The sequence below is a fragment of the Chlorocebus sabaeus genome, chromosome 22 (genome assembly GCF_047675955.1).
Source record: "Chlorocebus sabaeus isolate Y175 chromosome 22, mChlSab1.0.hap1, whole genome shotgun sequence".
In the NCBI taxonomy this organism is placed as follows: domain Eukaryota; kingdom Metazoa; phylum Chordata; class Mammalia; order Primates; family Cercopithecidae; genus Chlorocebus; species Chlorocebus sabaeus.
This window is the reverse complement of record NC_132925.1, coordinates 87,354,886-87,377,092: the sequence shown is the minus strand read 5'-3', so window position 1 is coordinate 87,377,092 and position 22,207 is coordinate 87,354,886. Positions and strand designations below refer to the sequence as shown.

The window sequence follows — 22,207 nt, the reverse complement described above, 5'->3', positions numbered from 1 at the left end:
AGGCGAACGCGCACGCGCGGAGGGACGGGGGCGAAGGGAAGGGGCGGGGCGAGGCGGGCGAGGGGAAGAGGGGGGCCGGGCGATGCTGAGCGCTGAGGCTCCAGAGGAGGGGCGGGACCGGCAAGGGCAAGGGGCGGGGCCGGGCAGTACTAGGCCCGGGTGGTGGGAGAGGAGGGGCGAGGGCGGGCGAGGGGAAAAGGCGGGGCCGGGAAGTGCTGGGCGCGGGTGGTGCGAGAGGAGGGGCGGGGCAGGCTAGGGAAAAAGGCGGGGATGGGCGGGGCTAGGCGCAGGCTAGGGGAAGGGGCGGGGCGGCGAGGGGAAGGGGCGGGGCGGCGAGGGGAAGGGGCGGGGCGGCGAGGGGAAGGGGCGGCAGGGGGCGGGGCCGGGGCCGGGGCCGGGACCGGGGGCAGGCGGTGCTGGGCGCTGAGGCGCGGAAGGCGGGGCGGGGCGGGCGCGCGGCCGTTAGCGCGCGGCCGTTAGCGGTCCCTTTCTACCAACGGTAGGCGTCGCCGCGGTTCCCGAGGGTCACAGTCCGCGTGACCCGCCCCCGTTTGCAATCTCGCCGTCTTCGCCGGCGCAGTCACCGCGCAGGGCGGCCGCCCGGAGGTAGCTACCACGGCCTGTGTCAACGACTAAAGCTCCGGTACAGCGGCGCCCTCAGAGACAGCTGGGAGGGTGGCTCTGGCCGGGAGCGGCGGCCGGTGAGCTACCGCGAGGAGGAGCGGCGGAAGCGACCTCGGCCCGGCCCTGCACTAGCCGTCCGGCAGGCGCGACATGAGCCTGGTCTGGCATCCGCGGGATGCTCCTTGAGCCCCTTCTCCGGCTGTGAACCTCGGGAACAGTTGTGATCACACCGACACGTATTTTACAAATAAATCATTCTTGCCGCGGCGAGTCGAACACGTTTATTTATTTTTGATTTTCTCAACAAGCATTTACCCAGCACCTGTCCAGTGAAACAACTTGATAAGCGTTTCGAGGAGCGTCCGCCGGTTTAGGAGGCCACTGCCTGGCAGCTCGTGGAAGCCGTATTTGCAACGCCCCCCTTAACGTCTTGTAACTAGCAGTGTGTGCACAGAATCCTACTCAAGGAACGTCTTGGCCCAGCGATGCAAAGAACTGAAGTTTCAAGGTTTTATTTCTATTGCTGGATGGTCGGGGTAGCCCCAGTAACTGGGAACTGCTCCGCAGTCCGCTCACATGGACCCCTGTGGGAATAGCAAGGTCAGGACATGCTCTTCTCTCTCCTCTTCCAGCCTGTCCAATGTTTTCCTTGAGGAAGAAGCCATCAGATGTGATTGCTTCTGCAACTCATGGATTAGAGGAGGAGACAGAACAAGCACAAAGAAGGGGAGGGCAGGGGGGCTTTGGTTTTTTGAACAGTAATTTCCTCAGTCGTCCTTATTCATGCAGAATACAATCCCTGAAGATATTCCCGATCTCCAGTGGTGATCGGAGGCCATGGATACTGGAGTGTCTCTGGAGTGACCTGATTCACCCAGCGCTCCTTCTAAGAAATGCTGTCCTCCCCCTCTCCCCTGACTAGACAGTCCTTTCTTCACAGCAGTAGATTTTCTTTCTTTAGTTCCCCTTCACTTTCAGGGATCTCCCCGTTAACTGGTGAAACTACATTTGTTTTACAGTTTGTTTACTAATGAAAACAGGTAACAGCCGGAGTTGGCTGACATTGGAAATAGACAAGGTACCTTCTGCACTTTTGGCTATTGTACTCGGCTCAGATGGAGACAAAGGTTGGGAACAAACCATATCTCAGTGGTCACCTGAGCCTAGGTGAAAATAATTGATAGGAGAGGCGAGGCCTGGTGGCTCACACCTGTAATCCCTGCACTTTGGGAGGCTGAGGCAAGAGGATCCCTGGAGCCCAGGAGTTGGACACCATCCTGGGCAACATGGCAAAATCCCGTTTCTGCAAAAAAATTAGCTGGTGCGGTGGCATGGCACCTGTGGTCCCAGCTATTTGGGAGGCTGAGTCAGGAGGATCATCTGAGCCTAGGAAAGTGGCACTTTCCTGCACTCACCCACTGCACTCCAGCCTGGGCAACAATGAGAGACCCTGTCTCAACAAAAAACAAAAAACAAAAATAGTGATAGAGCCTAGGGGGTTTTGTCAGTGTTACCTCTTGTCTCTCACTAGAGGGAGGTCTTGCTTTTAGGCAGCCCGAATCTCACAGGCTCCTTTGCCTAGGAAAAAGCTACCTTATCTAGCTTTTACTGGGTAGAATTAAGGCACCCATACTTAGGTGCAAAAGGAGCCTTTTTTTCCTGAGTGCTACTTCATGTGTGCTTTTGTAGGCACAGAGAACCATTTAGCTAGGTCAAGTAATGGTTCTAAGTTCTTTTGCTACTGTGTGATAGCAGTATAACATGAGAGTTAGTGTTGGCCTCTGGAGCCAGGCTACTTGAGTTCAAATCCTACCTATATCACTTACTCTTACCTTGGGCAGGATACTTAAACCTGTGTCTCAGTCCCCTCATCTTGAAAATGGAGATAATGGTACCTATTGCATGGCGTTTTTGTGACTTAACACGTCAAGTACCTAGAACAGTCCCTTTTATTCCATCACGTGGGTTGGGAGGTGAAGTGCACCATTGCCTTGACGCTGGGGAACTTGATAACCAAATATAGAATTAAATTGCTTACCAAACCCCATTTATATTTATAGCTGGAAGAGCCTGTGTTGTCCTCAAAATAATATAGAAGAATTCAAGATAGGAGAAAGAGACAGCAGCGAATGAAGACTCTAAAAGAAAAGAAGGAACGCCAAAGATTGAGGTAGAAGGAGTTGACATAGGGAGTTTGGGAGAAATTGTCCAATGGCCTGTGGTATAGGTTGCACTTTTTGCCCCCTTTGTCATAGTCTTGGGGGTTGGGGTTGGACAGTGTGGAAGCACACGCTGGGAGCTGGGAGCTGTCATACCTGGCTTATCAGTGCTGTCCCTAGTAGCAAAGTGCTGACTCTGGAACCTTACTACCCAGATTCATATCCTAGCTCTGCCACTTGCTAACAACTGTGTCAGAAGTCACTTCGTTTCTTTATATCTCAGTTTCCTCATCTGGAAAATGTACATAATAATGGTATTTAGAGTGTTCTGTAGATTAATTGAGCTACTGTAGATTAATTGAGCCAATACATGTAAAGTGCCAAGCATAGTGCCTCACAACGGGAAATACTTTTATCAATTTTGGTTCATTTTAGTATGCTTTGTAAAGCTGGTACCACCTGAGATTCAGAGTAGTTGGCAGAAGAAACAGTAAAAAAGTAAAAGGGGGTTTACTCTTGCATTAATTGCAACATAGGCAGAACAGGCACTGGGGAGACAGAGATGCTTACAGTCTGGTTCTTGCCCGCAAATAACTCAGTGAGAGTATATTTTGCACTTAAAAAAAATACGAAATATGGCCAGGTGCAGTGGTTCACGCCTGTAATGTCAGCACCTTGGGAGGCCGAGGTGGGTGGATCACCTGAGGTCAGGAGTTCTAGACCAGCCTGGCCAACATGGTGAAACCCCGTCTCTACTGAAAATATAGAAATTAGCTGGGCGTGGTGGCAGGTGCCTGTAATCCCAGCTCCTCGGGAGGCTGAGGCAGGAGAATTGCTTGAACCCAGGAGGCGGAGGTTGCAGTAAGCTGAGATCGTGCTACTGCACTCCAGCCTGGGCAACAGAGCCAGACTCTATCTCAAGGAAAAAAAAAATATACATATATATATATACACACACACACATACACACACATATATATATGAAATAGGAAAAGAAGCTGATGTCTTACTTAGGCTTTAGATATTTTGGTCCTTCATCAGACCCATGAATGGCATTTTAAGGGAAATGTTAAAAAGGTTATCAACAAGGTCCTCAAAGAACACCTCGTGCTTCTTATTTCTCTTGTATAGGAAATCTGCCAAGACTAGGAGGGTAACCCAGAGGAAACCGTCTTCAGGGCCTGGTAAGAAAGACTGGAGCTTGTGTTCAGCCACTGCCTCCAGCCCTCAGCAAAGAAGGCCACCTGTGTGGGGCAGTACACTTGCTGCTTCTCTTTCTCCCAGCCCTAGTTCTTTCCCAGATTCTCTAAGATCTTGAGGACTCAGGAACTGTCATTTTAAATTACCATGTCTGAAGTTCAAGAAACAAGTTATTAAAGTCACTTTAGAACAAAACAAAACAAAAAAAGTGAAGTGAGCAGTTGTGGCCAACTTGTTCATTGTAACCAGAATTATGTGACAGCCTAATTGATACCAAATAAGACCGCCTCCCAACCTGCCTTCTTGCCAAAATGACCCTTTTCCTAGTATTCTACTCCTTCCTGACTTAGAGGAATGATTACATTCTCACCCTTCCCTTCCATTCTTAATGGTCAACTTGAGCCAAATTCTGAGTGTCCTTTCTTCCAGTTTGCTGGCTATGCCTTCAAGAACCTGGGGATCCCGAAAAATTAGGGGAATTTCTTCAGAAAGACAATATCAGCGTGCATTATTTCTGTCTTGTGAGTATGAGACCTCCTTTGCTTTGAATATCCCATGGCTTTTGATGTACTGACTATTCTCTGTTACATCCATCCTCAGATCCACAGACCTGTTTTTTTGTTTTTCTTAATAGCTTTTTTCTTTTAAAATCTATTTTTAGGCTGGGCGCAGTGGCTCACGCCTGTAATCCCAGCACTTTGGGAGGCCGAGGCAGGAGGATCTCTTGAACCCAGGAGTTTGAGACCGGGCAAACGTGTCTCTACAAAAAAAATTAAAAAAAAAAAAAAAAGTTGGGCATGGTGGCAAACACCTGTACTCCCAGCAACTCTAGAGGCTGAGGCAAGAGGATCACTTGAGCCCTGGAGGTGGAGGCTGCAGTGAGCGGTGATCACACTACCACACTCCAGCCTGGGTGATAGAGGAAAACCCTGCCTCAAAAAAAGAAAAATATATGTGTCTGGTATAAAATCCTGACAGTATAAAGTAAGTTCAGTAAAAAAGTCTCTTCCCTAAACAATGTTCCCAATCCTTCTCCCTCTCCTCAGAAACAAATGCTATCAAAGTTGTAACATCTAATTGTTTTTTCTTAATATTCTTTTTTATTAGGTGTGACTTCCATACTGTAAAATTCACCAATTTTTTTCTTTTTTTGAGAATGGAGTCTCACTCTCTTGCCCAGGCTGGAGTACAGTGGCGCAATCCTGGCTCACTGCAACCTCTGCCTCCTGGGTTCAAGTGATTCTCCTGCCTCAGCCTCCCAAGTAGCTGGGATTACAGGCACCTGCCACCACGCCTGGCTATTTTTGTATTTTTGGTAGAGACGGATTTCACCATGTTAGCCAGGCTGGTCTTAAATAAAATTCACTAATTTTAAGGGCACAGTTTGATAAGTTTTTATAAATGTATGTCCCCACATAACCACCACCCTAATCAAAATAAGTAACATTTTCATCATCCCAGAAAGTTCACTCCTGCCTCCTTTTCCAGTCAATCCCACTAGATGTAATCACTGTTCTGATCTATGGATTATTTTTGGCTATTCTTTTACTTGATATAAATGAAATCATACAGTTTATAATCTTCTGTATCTGGCTTTTTTCTCCCAACACAGTTTTGGAGATTCATCCATATTGTTGCATGTATTCGTTGCTTGTGCCTTTTTATTACCTGGTAGTATTCAGTTGCATGAATAAGTTACTATTTGCTTATCTGTTCACCTGTTGATGAACATGTGAATTGTTTCCATTTGAGGACCATTATGAATAAAGCTACTTTAAGCGTTCGTGTACAAGTCTTTTTGTGAACATGTGCTTTCACTTCTTTTGTGCAAATGCCTAGAAGTGGAATTACTAGTTGTATGCTAATTAGAAATTTAACTTTATGTGAGGTTGCCACATCACTGTCCAAAGTGGTTGTACCAGTTTACACTCCTACCAGCAATTTATAAGAAATCCAGTTGTGGCCGGGCGCGGTGGCTCACGCCTGTAATCCCAGCACTTTGGGAGGCCGAGGCGGGCGGATCACAAGGTCAGGAGATCGAGACCACGGTGAAACCCCATCTCTACTAAAAATACAAAAAATTAGCCGGGCGCGGTGGCAAGTGCCTGTAGTCCCAGCTACTCAGGAGGCTGAGGCAGGAGAATGGCGTGAACCCAGGAGGCGAAGCTTGCAGTGAGCCGAGATCGCGCCACTGCACCCCAGCCTGGGCGACAGAGCGAGACTCCGTCTCAAAAAAAAAAAACAAAAAACAAAAGAATTCCAGTTGTGGCTGGGTGCGGTGGCTCACGCCTGTAATCCCAGCACTTTGGGAGGCCGAGGCGGGCGGATCACAAGGTCAGGAGATCGAGACCACGGTGAAACCCCATCTCTACTAAAAATACAAAAAATTAGCCGGGCGCGGTGGCAAGTGCCTGTAGTCCCAGCTACTCAGGAGGCTGAGGCAGGAGAATGGCGTGAACCCAGGAGGCGAAGCTTGCAGTGAGCCGAGATCGCGCCACTGCACCCCAGCCTGGGCGACAGAGCGAGACTCCGTCTCAAAAAAAAAAAACAAAAAACAAAAGAATTCCAGTTGTGGCTGGGTGCGGTGGCTCACGCCTGTAATCCCAGCACTTTGGGAGGCCGAGGCGGGCGGATCACAAGGTCAGGAGATCGAGACCATCCTGGCGAACACGGTGAAACCCCGTCTCTACTAAAAATACAAAAAAAATTAGCCAGGCGTGATGGCGGTGCCTGTAGTCCCAGCTACTGGCTGAAGCAGGAGAATGGTGTGAACCCGGGAGGTGGAGGTTGCAGTGAGCCGAGATCGTGCCACTGCACTCCAGCCTGGGCGACAGAGCTAGACTTTGTCTCAAAAAAAAAAAAAAAAAGAATTATTCCAGTTGCACAGTATTCTTACCAAAACTTTTTCAGTGTTTTTAATTTTAGCCATTCTAGGTGTGTATTGGTATTTCATTGTGGTTTTAATTTCCATTTTTCTGATGACTAAGGCTTCTTTTCATGTGCTTATTGGCCATTCACATATTTTCTTTTTTTTTTTTTGAGATGGAGTCTTGCTCTGTCGCCCAGGCTGGAGTGCAGTGGCACCGTCTCAGCTCACTGCAACCTCCGCCTTCTGGGTTGGAGCAATTCTCCTGCCTCAGCCTCCCAAGTAGCTGGGACTACAGGTGCCCGCCGCCACACGTGGCTAATTTTTGTATTTTTAGTAGAGATGGGGTTTCACCATGTTAACCAGGATGGTCTCGATCTCTTGACCTCGTGATCTGCCCGCCTCGGCCTCCCAAAGTGCTGGGATTGCAGGCGTCAGCCACCACACCCGGCCCACATATAGATAGATATATATATATATATATATATATATATATATTTTTTTTTTTTTTTTTTTTTTTTTTTTCCTGAGACAGAGTCTCGCTGTTGCCCAGGCCAGAGTACAGTGGTGCAATCTCTGCTCACTGCAAGCTCTGCCTCCTGGGTTCATGCCATTCTCCTGCCTCAGCCTCCCGAGTAGCTGGGACCACAGGCACCTGCCACCACGCCTGGCTAATTTTTTGTATTTTTAGTAGAGATGGAGTTTCACCATGTTAGCCAGGATGGTCTTGATCTCCTGACCTCATGATCCGCCCACCTTGGCCTCCCAAAGTTCTGGGATTACAGGCATAAGCCACCGTACCTGGCCACCACTCAATGTTTTAAATGGACAAAAATATTTGTACAGATACTTAACAAAAGAAAATATGTGGGCCGGGCTGGGCATGGTGGCTCATGCCTGTAATCCCAGCACTTTGGGAGGCCAAGGCGGGTGGATCATGAGGTCAGGAGATCGAGACCATCCTGGCTAACACGGTGAAATCCCGTCTCTACTAAAATTACAAAAAATTAGCCGGGCATGGTGGCAGGTGCCTGTGGTCCCAGCTACTCCGGAGGCTGAGGCAGGAGAATGGCGTGAAGCAGGGAAGTAGAGCTTGCAGTGAGCTGAGATCGCGCCACTGCACTCCAGCCTGGGTGACAGTGTGAGACTCCGTCTCAAAAAAAAAAAAAAAAAAAAAAAAAAAAAAATTGAGTGGTTTTATTATTGAGTTGTAAGAATTGCTTACATATTTCAGGTATAAATTATTTTTCAAATGTATGTATTGAGACTATTTTCTTCCTAGTCTTTGGCTTGCCTTTTCATTTTCTTAATGGTGTCTTTCAAAGAACAATGATTGTAATGGAGCCCAGTTTATCCATTTCTTCTTTTATGGTCAGTGCTTTTTGTGTGTCACAAGAAATCTTTGCCTACCCATAGAACTACCTTGGTGCCTTTGTCAAAATCAATCTGTGGATCTGGATGATCTGTTTATATCATTTATCTATGTATCTATTCTTACACCAATCCCTACTGTCTTCATTATTGTGGCTTTGTAGTGTCTTGAAATTCAGTATTGTTAAGTTCTATAATCTTTTCCAAGATTGTTTTGACTATCAGGTCCTTTCTTTATAAAGTTTATATTAAGCTTGTGAATTTTTCTTTAAAAAAACGGCTACTGGGATTGTGATTGGGATTGCATTGAATTTATAGGTCAATTTGTGAAGAATTGACAAATAATATTGAACCTTCCAATCCATGGACATGGTATATTTCTCCATTTATTTAGGTCTTTTAAAATATATCTCAGCAATATTTTGTAGTTTTAGTGACGAAGTCTTGTACATCTTTTGTTAAATGTATTCCTAAATATTTTGTGGTTATGCTATTGTAAATAGTATTTTTATTTCATTTTTAAGTTTATTGTTGGCATATAGAAATGCATTTTATTTTTGTATATTGATTTGTATCCTATAATCTTGTTAAATTCAGTTTGGTTAGTTGTTTTTGTTTTTATTTGGTTGTAAATGCCTTGTGTACACAGGATTCCCTATGCACATAACCACGTCGTGTGTGAATAAAGACAGTTCTACTTCTTCCTCTCAATCTTTGCCTTTTATTTCTTCTTGCCTTGTTGTATTGGCTAGGACCTTCAACCTAATGTTGAATAGAAGTGGTGTGAGTTGTTATCTTTGTCTTGTTCCCAACATCAGGGGACAGCATCTAATTTTTCACTATAAAAGTATGTTAGCTGTGGGTTTTTTTCATAGATGTTTTTATCAGGTTGAAGATCCCTTTTATTCATATATAGTTTGCCCAGAGTATCACGAATGGGTATTGAATTTTGTCACTTTTCCTGTATTTATTGAGATTATCTTGATTTTTCTCTTTAATTTTGTTAATGTAGTTTGTTACATCAACTAAATGCTCTAATGTTAAACTAATCTTGCATTCTTGGTATAAACCCTACTTGGTCATGATGTATTGTCCTTTTTATACAGTGCTGGATTCAGTTTGCATCTGTTTTGTTTGATTTTTATATCTGTGCTCATGAGAAAGATTGGTCTGTGATTTTCCTTTCTTGTAAGTCCTATCAGGTGTCAGGGCTTAGTTATAATTTTGATGCATTTATAAGCATATACATTTTTTACATAAAAATTAAACATTATACAGAGTGCTTTGTATCTTGGCTTTTTTCCATCATATATATCTCGGACATCTTTCTATATAAAACATATAGGTTTAGTTTTTTTCTTTTTAGTAGCTAATTAGTATTTCATGCTATAGGTATGCCAAAAAGTATCAGAACAAATCCCGATTAAAGGACATTTAGATTGTTTCTGATCTTTCACTATTGATTTTTCTGTTTATAGAATCAATACATGCTTATTGCAGAAAACATGAATGATACTTAAAAGTATAAAGAAAACAAATCACTCATATTATCCCAAAGCCCTGGGATAATTAGTTTTAAAATATATGTTTCAAAAGTCCAATTCCTTCCCCTATCATTTGACTAGAATGAATGACAACAGAATGACAACATCAAGAGATATTAAAACCCTGTTTTTCTTCCTGTATTACTCTGAGAAGAGTATTTACTAAGAGGTGATGCAGCAGGAAGGGTAAGAGTGTGGATTCCATGGGCCTGGGTGTGAATAGCCAGCTCCGTTCCTCCTTGCCCTATAACCCGGGCGGGCAGTGTCACTTGCCACACTGCACCTTAGTGGCTTCCTCTGTAAGATGAGGGTCATAATAGCATCTGCCATTACAGGATTTTTTTTTTTTTTTTTTTTGAGATGGAGTCTCACTCTGTTGCCCAGGCTAGAGTGTAGTGGTACAATCTCGGCTCAGTGCAACCTCCGCCTCCCGGGTTCAAGTGATTCTCCTGCCTCAGACTCCCGAGTAGCTGGGATTACAGGTGCGCACCACCATGCGCACCACCATGCCCTAGTTTTTGTATTTTTAGTAGAGAAAGAGTTTCACCATATTGGCCAGGCTGGTCTCAAACTCCTGACCTCAGATGGTCTGCCTGCCTCAGCTTCCCAAAGTGCTAGAATTACAGGCGTGAGCCACCGTGCCTGGCCAAGGATTGTAAGCATAAAATAAGTAAATACAAAGGAAATGTTTCCCCCAAAGTGCCAGCACACAATAGCAGCCCTCAGTAAATGAGAGGCAGCCTAGAGCAAAAGTAAGAGTCCAGGTTCCAGAGTCCTGTGGCCTTGAGCAAGTCGCATCATCTCTCCTATAAAATAAGGACAATAATAGTACCTACCTCCTAGGGCTGTTGGGAGGATTCAATGAGTTAATATTTGAAACCACCTAGACTACTCAACACGTGGTTGATGCTATGTAAGCTTTCATTAAATAAATTACCCTGTCAGTGCATATATATTCCACACCAAGCTCTATTCTTTTTTTTTTTTTTTTTTTTGCGACGGAGTCTTGCTCTGTTGCCCATGCTGGTGTGCAGAGGCCCGATCTCGGCTCACTGCAAGCTCCGCCCTCCTGGTTTCACCCCATTCTCCTGCCTCAGCCTCCCGAGTAGCTGGGACTACAGGCGCGTGGCAACACGCCCAGCTAATTTTTTTTGTATTTTTAGTAGAGACAGGGTTTCACCGTGTTAGCCAGGAGTCTCCATCTCCTGACCTTGTGATCCACCCGCCTCGGCCTCCCAAAGTGCTGGTATTTCAGGCGTAAGCCACCGCGCTCGGCCCAATCTCTATTCTTTAGCTCTCTTACCCTGTCTTTCTCCTCACCTCACTGCACTGTTTCACTGATCAATATTAACAGCCTGGTTCTACTGCCCCCCAGATCTTATCTAGTAAGCTGCCTCAGAGGGGCCAGTCCAACAGAGGTTTCCATGGATTCCTGCCTGAAGATATCAAAAAGGAGGCAGCTCGGGCTTCTAGGAAGGTTAGAATCCCCTGAAGTGAGGACCTTGGGGTAGGCCTCTTTTCATACCTCACCCATCATTCCTGTTTCTATTCTCTTCCCTACTTCCTAGTTTAGACATCAAAGGACTCTTGGATTTTCCAACTAGTCCTTAAGTCCCATATTCCTCTGGGGTATGGTATCCTAAGTGAGAAGAGGGAGAAACATCTTGAGAAAACAGGAAGAACTCAGTGCTGCTTGAAGCTCAGCTTCCAGGTGCCCCAGAGCATTCAGGACCACTGAGGAAAGGGAATGGCTATTATTTCACAAAACTTCCATTTAATAGAAAAATGTGCCACACTGTATCTATTTGCCTTTCTTGGGGTCCTGAGCACTGTCTGGGAACTCATTTGCAGATCTGCTTTGTGTGCAAGAAAAAGGGAGCTGCTATCAACTGCCAGAAGGATCAGTGCATCAGAAACTTCCATCTGCCTTGTGGCCAAGAAAAGGGTTGCCTTTCACAATTTTTTGGAGAGTACAAGTGAGTGAGGAAGGGGAAAAGTCCGGCTTCCTTTTTGCAACTTGTTATTCAGCCACTAATGAAATCAGAGTCCAGTTCTCACAAGCAGGCCTGTTTTGATTCACCAGTGAATCTGTCCCTCCATTCAGTAATAAGAAACAGTGTCTTGACTTGGAGATTTCACAGGGGTTTCTTCTTGCTTCCTGACCCCGCCTTAAATTACAAACAGCTGGGGTACTTAGACAGCTGCTCAGCACTAAGTGGGGCTTTCAGGAACAAGAGGCTATGGAGACAGTTCTGGGAACTTTGCTCAGTAGGCAAGCAGCCGTGAGAAGGCATGTGGCTGTTCTTCACCTTGCCTCTCCTCTTCCCCATGAGTGTGGAGGTTCACTGGGCACCAACCCGGGTGGCTGGCTGCCCCTCCTAGAGTGGGCCATTGGGAAACTGCATCGATGACAAACCAGAAACCAAGTCTGTTTACCTGCCACAGATCATTTTGTGACAAACATCGCCCAGCACAGAACATCCAACATGGGAATATGGGGGAGGAAAGTTGCATCTTGTGTTGTGAAGACTTATCCCAACAGAGTGTTGAGAACATCCAGAGTCCATGTTGTAGTCAAGCCATCTACCACCGCAAGTGCATACAGGTGGGGCTTTTTCTGCCCTGGGGCCCTTCTACCATTGCCCTGGTTCTCTGCCTGGAACCAGAGCACCCTGGGCGTGCCTCAGGCGTGCCTCAGCTTTGGTGCTCCATGCTGGAGGCCTGTATTCAGGGCTGGTTTCAGGCAGTTAGAAGAAAGTCAGTCCCGTCTGTGGTCATTCCTGACCTATAGGACCTCACATATAAGATTTAGAATAAGCAAAATCTTCGGCATTGCTGGAGCAAATGGGCTCATCCCAGAATGAGCTGAGGAGCCTCCCTGTCAGCCTCACTTCCTGGGATGAAAGAAAAGGCAAATGTGTATCCAGGTACCTGACCCCTACTTAGTACTGCCGAGCCCCATGGCCAGAGATGATGGCTGAGGCACTCCTGGGAATTCTCTTGAAAGTATTTTGGTCCAGGTCTGACACCTGGATTTGCAGTCCTCACCCTAGCCCACCCAAACTCCTTTTCCCGTACTGTCAGTCAAACTCTCTTAGCAACATCCTCTTTGTGGGGGTGAGGGTGGGAGGGGAAAGAAGGTAGTCAAAGGGTTTTTATAAACACAAAGCTCTTACCTGTTTCTCTTACAGAAATATGCCCACACATCAGCAAAGCATTTCTTCAAATGTCCACAGTGTAACAATCGAAAAGAATTTCCTCAAGAAATGCTGAGAATGGGAATTCATATTCCAGACAGGTAGTGGGAACCCCAGAGCAGGAACTGAGCCAGGGAGAGGGTTGCCTAGATTTCTAGAGAGGAGGTGAGTGAGAGGATAGTTCAGAGAATGAGAGCAGCAGAGGCACTGATAGTGAAGAAGGAAGGGGAGGAGGGAGTGCTTTTCAATCATCAAAACAAGGGAGGGGAAAGAAGTTTGTGGGGGAAGCGGGTGCTTGTTGCTAAAAAGGGCATTTGGGGAATCAGAATTCCCTGGGTGGTTGAGTTCTTGGATTCCAGAGTGGAACTAAGGAACCCACATGCATGTTCCATTCATCCTGCTTCAACTGTCTCCCACTGCCAGGCCACTTGACCAGCCTTGTTGGAAGTGTTCGGGCAGCCTACTGAACTCTTACTGTGCTTAGCTTGGGGTTCTTCCTAATTCCTCCCTGATGGACAAAAGTTTCACCAACCCGTTATGTTCTTATTCACTGTTTTTTCTCCCACTGCAGAGATGCTGCCTGGGAACTCGAGCCAGGGGCTTTCTCAGACTTATATCAGCGCTATCAGCACTGTGATGCCCCCATCTGTCTGTATGAACAAGGCAGAGACAGCTTTGAGGATGAAGGGTAGGAGAAGGATTCTGGCTAGAAAGAGTTCTCATCAGTGCTATCTTAGAGTTAGACCTTGGCACAGTTACTAGAAGTAAGAAATTCACTCTTGTATGCAGACCTTAGGATAAACACAATTGCTAAGTCTCATTCTTGACCAACCCCTGACTCATTTGTGTGCAAGTGAACAGGTCTCCCCTGTAAGATCCACTCACCTTGTGCCCAGTGGAGAGACATTCAGAGCCAATTCCTTTCCTAATCTACCTTTCAAGGGGTTATGACTGATGGCAGGCTCCCGGGATCAGCACTCATCCCCTCTGAGCCATACATTCATCGTGGGTAAAATGTGCCGTAAAAAATGCCTGGCCCATAGCAAACATCCAAGAATGGCAGTTAGTGTTCTGTATGTCTCCACAATCCTTCCTGGGCTCTTCCTGTAGGAGGTGGTGCCTCATTCTGTGTGCTACATGCGGATCCCACGGAACCCACAGGGACTGCTCCTCTCTTAGATCCAACAGTAAGAAATGGGAGTGTGAGGAGTGTTCACCTGCTGCAGCCACAGGTGAGGCTGGAGGGATGGGCCAGCCTTAGAGCAAGGAGTGGGCTGTAGGGACTTGTGGTGCCTGGGGAAGGAGGAAGGCATCCCACTAGAGAGGGATTAATAGTTGGTGCCTTTGACTTTGGAAGGAAAGTGGCTAGAGAGGAGCTTAAGGACCTGTGCCTGGGAGAAGCAGAGACTTGAGTTTTCCTCTCCTGCCTTTCTCTCACCACAGACTACATACCTGAAAACTCAGGGGACATCCCTTGCTGCAGCAGCACCTTCCACCCTGAGGAGCATTTCTGCAGAGACAACAACCTGGAAGAGAATCCGGGCCTTTCTTGGACGGATTGGCCAGAACCTTCCTTGTTAGAAAAGCCAGAGTCCTCTCGTGGCAGGAGGAGCCACTCCTGGAGGTCCAAGGGTGTCAGAATCACTAACAGCTGCAAAAAATCCAAGTAACACCTTCTGAGTAGCTGCTATCCCGCACAATAGGGTATGAAGCTGTGCTCCTCCATCGGGTTTGGGGAGGGAACACTCTGGGACTGTGAGACAAGGAAGCAGGACCAGTAGTGAGTCTATGAGCCAAGCAAAGAGAAGTCTCAGGGGAGCATGAGGAGGGAGCAGCCCAGATGCCAACAAGGAAATGAGTTTATGGCTACAAGAGTGCTTCTGCTTTCTCCTCCTCTCCTCCCACCAAGATTCTTCCACCTTAATCTGGTTTTCACATGCCTCTTCTTCACCCATGTTTGTTGTTTTGCAAATAAAGGTGTTCTCTCCATTGGTGTCTCCTTATAAATTCATTCTGAAATTTTCGTGGGTAGTAAAGATTCTAGGGGGTAGAGTACAAGAATAAGAAAACTCACCCTCCTAATCCATAAAATTCAGGGAATTAATGTAGAACTTTTAGCTTAGAATATAGACATGTTTCTTTGGAGGGAAGGAAACCTGTTTATACAGAAATTGGCATTACAGGGGCAGAGAATCTTCATCAATCACTGCGCAAATAATAAGTACACAGGTTCTCTTTAGGGAGGTGAGCCAGCATAGCAGTCCACACTGGATGGAGAATAGGCCCTTGTTGCAAGGCTTGGGGCCCTGGACTCAAACAAGTCAGGGACTGCCATGCTTATACATGGGGCATAAGGGACTCCATTCTTTCCAGACTGGTGTGGGCTTCAGCATATCTCCACAGCATGAGTGAGCCCAGTCAAACCCTCACTGCCTGGTGGTTTGAGCATTTCCGTCCAGAGTTTAACTATGAATTTGCATGCCAGGACATTCAAATTAGGCAAGGCGGCTGGGCGCACTGGCTCATGCTTGTAATCCCAGCACTTTGGGAGGCCAAGGCGGACAGATCACTTGAGGTCAGGAGTTCGACCAAGCCTAGCCAACATGGTGAAACCCCATCTTTACTGAAAATACAAAAATTTGCTGGGCATGGTGGCAGGCATCTGTAATCCCAGATACTTGGGAGGCTGAGGCAGGAGAATCACTTGAATCAGGGAGGTGGAGGTTGCAGTGAGCGGAGATTGTGCCACTGCACTCCAGCCTGGGCGACAGACCAAGACTCTGTCTCAAACAAAAACAGGCAAGACTACTAGGATGGGAATCTGGCAGAAGGCCTAGCGAGAAATTGAACAAAGCCTATCTTACATTTTTATATTTTTAATGATTTCATGGGATTTGGTTAGTGGGGAGAATTCAGATAGTTCTCAACATCTTGCCACTGTATCATCGCCACTAACAGTGGAAGACAATGTTCTCATTCCAAATGTTGTAGACCCTGAAGACTTATATCCAAGGTGTGTATGCAATGAGTGTCTTCAGATTTGAGCAAATTCACTTGAAATCAAATGGAGGCTGGCTGTGTCTTTCTGTTATTATCAAAGTATACACGCAAAGTAACACAGACTTTTAAAAGTCTAATAGTACTAAAAGGATTATAATGAAAAACAGTTTTGATTTACCCTTCCCTACTTCCATTCCTACTCTCTAAAGGCAACTACTTCCCATTTTTTAAAGCTGTTTCTTAATTTGTTAATCTTAGACATTATTGACTTTCTATTATGTTACATAAAGATTTAGCACTTTTACAATCTTCTCATTTTTGACTGGGCACAGTGGCTCATGCCCGTTAATCCCAGCACTTTGGGAGGCCGAGGCAGGCAGATCACTTAAGGTCAGGAGTTCAATACCAGCTTTGCTAATATGGTAAAACCCCATCTCTACTAAAAATACAAAAATTAGCCGGGCATAGTGGTGGGTGCCTATAATCCCAGCTACTCGGGAGACTGGGGCAGGAGAATTGCTTGAGCCTGGGTGGCAGAGGTTGCAGTGAGTCGAGATCGCGCCACTGCACTCCAGCCTGGGCAACAGAGCAAGACTGTCTCAAAAAAAAATTAAATTAAAAAAACATAATCTTCCCGTCTTCATTCGCCTCAGATAATTGTATCACAATTTTCGTTAACTTTCAGTGTTTATATTATTATGACACTAGAAATACTGTTCACCACTGAGCCAAACAGTACACTATACCTTTCCTCTTTTGTACAATGTTTTTTTCTGAAATTAATAACTGCTGCTTTTTTGGTATATACCTATTGCTCATTCTTCTCAAATGTTGCAAATGATCAACAAAATGTCTCAAAATGCAATTTTCCTCATAGGCAGGCATCAGATCACTATCAGCTGCACTTCTTTTCCTGAAGACCTGCCTCCCAGAGCCACCTGCTCCTGGGCTGGCTGCTCCTAGAGTTCCTGCACAGCTGTCCTCCTAGGGCTCCCCACAATTATGCCCTTTTTCTTCATTTCCTTTCTCTTGGGTTTGACCATTCAATCCTATCCTTGCTTATCTGGCTATCCAGGGAAATTTTGTCAGAGCTCTACAAGTAACAGGAACATTTTTTAATTGTGAGATTTCATATAAAACACAATATTTAACCCATTCTAAAGATTCAACTCTTGCAGTGACAATTCATAACTGAAAGATGCTCCCTAGATTAAGACTTTAGTTCTAAACCTAGAGTTTCTGTAACTTGGGTCACTAGGCATATTCTTAGGGATCTGTGGTAGTATTAATATATTTTCTTAAGGAGTCTATTTGTATACTCAAGTGTGAGAAACACTATCTAAACTGAGAGTAATGGCCCCTAACAGTGCCCTCTCGACTTCAGATTCAGTGGGTGGAAGGGGAGCTTGGAAGGGGGTAGTTTTTGTCACCCAGATGTCAGCTGCCCTACCTCTGTGTACAGTTGGCGTTGTGGGTACTTGCTTACCTAACAGGACAGTGCATGCATACACACACACACACCTATTAACTATTTCTTACTCTTTGTATTTTTAGTATCCACTGATGTTAATAGCCTATTTTTATAGGCTGGAAAGTCCAACTTTGAAATGTTCTATTCTTCATCTGGGCCTAATCAGTCATTCTCCACTAAATAACTGGTTTACTTCTTTTTTCCCTTTTTTTTTTTTTTTTTTTTTGAAACAGAGTCTGTTGACCTCGTGATCTGCCCACCTCAGCCGCCCAAAGTTCTGAGATTACAGGTGTGAGCCACTGCGCCCGCCACCGTGCCCGGCCTCTTTTTGCTTTTTTTTCTTTTTCTTTCTTTTTTTTTTTTTTGAGAGGGAGTCTCACTCTGTTGCCCAGGCTGGTATGCAGTGGCACAATCTCGGCTCACTGCAATCTCCGCCTCTCGGGTTCAAGCGATTCTCCTTCCTCAGCCTCCTGAGTAGCTGGGATTACAGGCACATGCCACTATGCCAGGCTAATTTTGTATTTTTAGCAGAGACAGGGTTTCACCAAGTTGGTCAGGCTGGTCTCGAACTCCTGACCTCGTGATCTGCTTGCCTCAGCATCCCAAAATGCTGGGATTACAGGCATGAGCCACCATGCCCAGCCCTTTTTTTTTTTTGAGACAGGGTCTCACTCTCTGCAGTGGCATGATCATGGCTCACTGCCCCTACCTCCCTGGGCTCAGGTAATCCTCCCACCTCAGCCTTCCAAGTAGCTGAGACTACGGGCATGCACCACCATGACTGGCTAATTTTTTTATTTTTGTTTAGAGATGAGGTTTCACCATGTTGCCAAGGCTGGTCCTGAACTCCCAGGCTCAAGGGATCTGCCCACCTTGGCCTCGTAAAGTGCTGAGATTACAGGCGTAAGCCACCACACCCAGCCAGCTTCTTTCTTAAATAGGCTTTTAGTTTAGAATAGTTTTAGACTTACAGAAAAATTGTAAAGATAGTATAGAGTCCCATATATCCCAAACCTACTTTCTCCTACTATTAACACATTAGTACAGCAAATTTGTCACAATTAAAGAATTAATATTGATACATCATTATTGACTAAAGCCCAAATTTTATTCAGATTTTCTTGTCTTTTCTGTTCCAGGATACCACATTGCATTGTGTCATATCTCCTTAGGTTCCTCTTGGTTGTGACAGAGTGGCAGACTTTCCTTAATTCTGAAGACCTTGACAGTTCTGAGGAGTACTGGTCAAGTATTTTGCAGAGTGTCTCTCAACTGGGATTGTTCTGATGTTTTTCTCATGATTAGACAGGGGTTATGGGTTTTGGGGAGGAAGATACAGATGAAGTGCCATTTTCATCACATCATATCAAAGTTACATAGTATCAACATGACCTGTCACTACTGAGGTTGACTTTGATCATTTGGCTGAGGAAGGTTTTGTCAGATTTCTCCACTGTAAAGTTACCCTTTTCCCCCCTTTTCTTTTCTTTCTTTCTTTTTTTTTAATTTATTTTTTATTTTTTTGAGATGGAGTAGTACTCTGTTGCCCGGGCCAGAATGCAGTGGTACAATCTTGGTTCACTGCAACCTCTGCCTCCCGGTTCAAGCAATTCTCCTGCCTCAGTCTCTAAGTAGCTGGGATTACAGATGTGCACCACCACACCAGCTAATTATTTTTTAGTAGAGATAGGGTTTCACTGTGTTGGCCAGGCTGGTCTCGAACTCCTGACCTTGAGATCCACCCACCTCAGCCTACCAAAGTTCTGGGATTACAGGTGTGAGCCACTGCGCCCGGGCTTTTCCTCTTTTCATACTACACCTTCCAAAGGGAAGTCACTATGTGGAGCCTACAGTTAAGTAGGGATTTTTATGCAACTCCTTGAGGATGGAGTATCTACATAAATTATTTGGAATGGTTCTGCCTGGGAGATTTACCTACTCTCCTGCTCATTTATTTAGTCAATCTTGTGTGTGTGTGTGTGTATGTGTGTGTGTGTGTGCGCGCGTGTGAGAGACGGAGTTTTGCTCTTGTTGCCCAGGCTGGAGAGCAGTGGCGCAATCTTAGCTCACTGCAACCTCCACCTCCCAGGTTCAAGTGATTCTCCTGCCTCAGCCTCCCAAGTAGCTGGGATTACAGGCATGCGCCAGCCACCATGCCTGGCTAATTTTGTATTTTTTGTAGAGACAGGGTTTCACCATGTTGGTCAGGCTGGTCTCGAACTCCTGACCTCAGGTGATCCACCTGCCTCAGCCTCCCAAAATGCTGGGATTACAGGGGTGAGCCACCGTGCACAGCCTGTTCAATCATTTAGTATGGACTCCTGGACATGTATTTGATACTTTGGGTTACAATGTAATAATACTTTATTTTGTTGCTCAAATTGCTTTCACCATTGGGTGTTCATGTGTCCTTTTCACACATCCCCATCACTGTGTGTTTGGTTTGGTTTTGTTTTTGAGCACTTTTTTACTTTCTGGCACTACAAGATGCCCCAAGCTCATCTTCTTTTAAATGCCTGTTTCATTACAAACACACGTTTAAAAATTTTAATACCTATTTTCATAACTGATGTATCTTATTAGAATTAATTACTGTTTCATAACTTAGGAGCTGGGACAAATTAGTTCACTTAGGGATAGTAGAAATAGATGTTAAATAAAACTTTCCCAAAGCACCTGCTCCCCTTCCTCTAATCATTACCTTTACAGGAACCATAAACTAAGGCCAGAAATCTCAGAATTTCCTTCGGCTTCCCTCTCTGCTCAGCCAACCTCTTTCTTGTCAGTTTGACTGTTTTTCAAATGTTTGCCTTCCTCTCCTTCCCATTGTCAGTGCTCAGCTCAGACTTTGGTGCCTCATAGGATGGGCAGCAAAAGTCTTCTGTCTGCATGGTTTCCTGTGTCCACTTGCTTCTCTGACACATCCACCCTTTTCCCTTCTGCCAATTACCACAAAACATCTGCTAACTCTTTGCTCAGGATGGCCCTGCTGAGATTGGCATTCAAGACCTTCTACAAATAGGGCCTTCCATAGCTGCATCTCCCAGGACACCCCACCCACAGGCGTTCTGCTCTGGCTGCCTCAGAATACTGGGCCCTGGGCCTGGGGTTCTCAGCCTGGAGAATCCTGGCATCCATCTTCAGCCTGTTAAACACAGCCTAAGGGCTACTTCTTCATCTCTAGGCACTCTTACTGGCTCTATTTGTACCCCTGTTATAACCCATGTCATTCTCTGTCTGTCCTACAGTTGTGGGTCTGTCTCTCCTGCTAGATCAGAAGCTCCTTATCGGCAGGGACCTGTCTGTCTTATTAACCTTTCTTCCCCTCATGATGCCTGGCCCAGGACTCCACGTTCAGAGGCAGTTTAATGTCTACAGAATTGATGGATGCTCCATACCCTGTATTCATAAGCCTGTGTTTTGCTGCCAAACACCAGAGGGCACTGTTAGCACGTTGATGAAGATGATTATGACCCCCCCCCACCCCCGACCCCCGCAGACCTGGAAGGCTGGGAATGGCTTATGAAAATCTTGCTTCTGTTTCAGGATTGCATGAGACTTATTGCACCTCAATTGTTCTAAACACATCTGTTTGAATGTATTCATGAGGCACGTTCCTGTTGGGATTAGAGATGAGTTTGAAAGCTACTAATGACGGTTCCCCCTCACAGGTCAAATCCTCAGACAAGACCTCCTTCATAGTCCCTCCAGATCCAAAGTGGCTCTCCTAACCCACCAAAAATATCTCCCAGTTACTCACTGAGAGGCATCCCGCTGCCCTCTCCTCCACCAAAAATGGCGACTGCCAGTCCCAAGGGGAATGTGGGATATGATTCTATTCCTTTTCTGCCCCACCCTCCTCCCAAGCGCACACATGCACAGGTACATGTCCACCTGAATGCACACTCACTGACATTAGGATCTCTGGGTGATGGCTCAAAGGCTCTAGCCTCTATGGGTGGGGTGGGAGGATGCTATGAGAAGCAGCACCTCCACTGGCCCTGACCCCAGGGAGACAGCATCAGTTTCCCAGGTGCCCCCAGTCACAGCATCATGGGGGCCCCCAGGTGTGAGAAGTCTCCCTAGTGAGCCGGGCGTGGTGGCTCACGCCTGTAATCCCAGCACTTTGGGAGGCCGAGGCGGGCAGATCACAAGGTCAGGAGATCAAGACCAATGTGAAACCCCATCTCTACTACAAATACAAAAAATTAGCCAGGCACCATGGCGGGCGCCTGTAGTCCCAGCTACTCAGGAGGCTGAGGCAGGAGAATGGCGTAAACCCAGGAGGCAGAACTTGCAATGAACCGAGATCGCACCACTGCACTCCAGCCTGGCGGACAGAGCGAGACTCCGTCTCAAAAAGAAGTCTCCCTAGTGACTAAGCCAGGAAGCTCCATTTCAAAGAAGCTGGCTATTTGCAAAGGTGTCATGGCTTGTACATTTTTCCAAAAAACGACAGAAAAACTGAAGAACTGATTTTTTTCCCCAAAACAAAAAACCCATGCCCTCACTTCTCCCTAGCAAACCTGCTGTAATCCTGGGATCCCTGAGCAACTTGACAGCATGAGGTCCAGATGGAAGGGGTAAGCCCCAGGAGCCCCTTCCCCTTGTCTTTGGTGTAAACTGGCTTCTTGACCCTGCCCTGCACACCCCCCTAATAAACAGGAAGGCATCTGCGCCATTAGTGTCCATCCTTTTCAGAGCATCTGAGACCTGTCTGGACCATCAAAGCCATCTCCAGCCCCCGGGAGCATACTGGAGGAGACACCAGCCTT

The 22,207-nt window shown here is 46.1% G+C and overlaps 1 protein-coding gene across 3 annotated transcripts; it reads left to right on the top strand.

Moving 5' to 3' along the window:
- The first annotated feature begins 399 nt into the window (after positions 1 to 399).
- PHF7 (PHD finger protein 7) lies at positions 400 to 14,950 on the top strand. 3 transcript variants are annotated; one of them, XM_007984491.3, is made up of 11 exons: positions 400 to 1,132; positions 2,685 to 2,794; positions 3,915 to 3,967; positions 4,413 to 4,504; positions 11,140 to 11,241; positions 11,616 to 11,740; positions 12,210 to 12,369; positions 12,956 to 13,062; positions 13,533 to 13,649; positions 14,072 to 14,193; positions 14,405 to 14,950. In XM_007984491.3, the coding sequence occupies exons 2-11, from the start codon at positions 2,754 to 2,756 to the stop codon at positions 14,629 to 14,631; spliced, it is 1,146 nt and encodes a 381-aa protein (XP_007982682.1). In that variant the 5' UTR covers positions 400 to 1,132; positions 2,685 to 2,753; the 3' UTR covers positions 14,632 to 14,950. The 3 variants fall into 3 exon arrangements, with proteins under 3 accessions (XP_007982682.1, XP_007982683.1, XP_007982685.1); XM_007984492.3 differs by having other exon boundaries at positions 400 to 1,224; XM_007984494.3 differs by lacking the exon at positions 11,140 to 11,241.
- Positions 14,951 to 22,207: the final 7,257 nt, after the last annotated feature.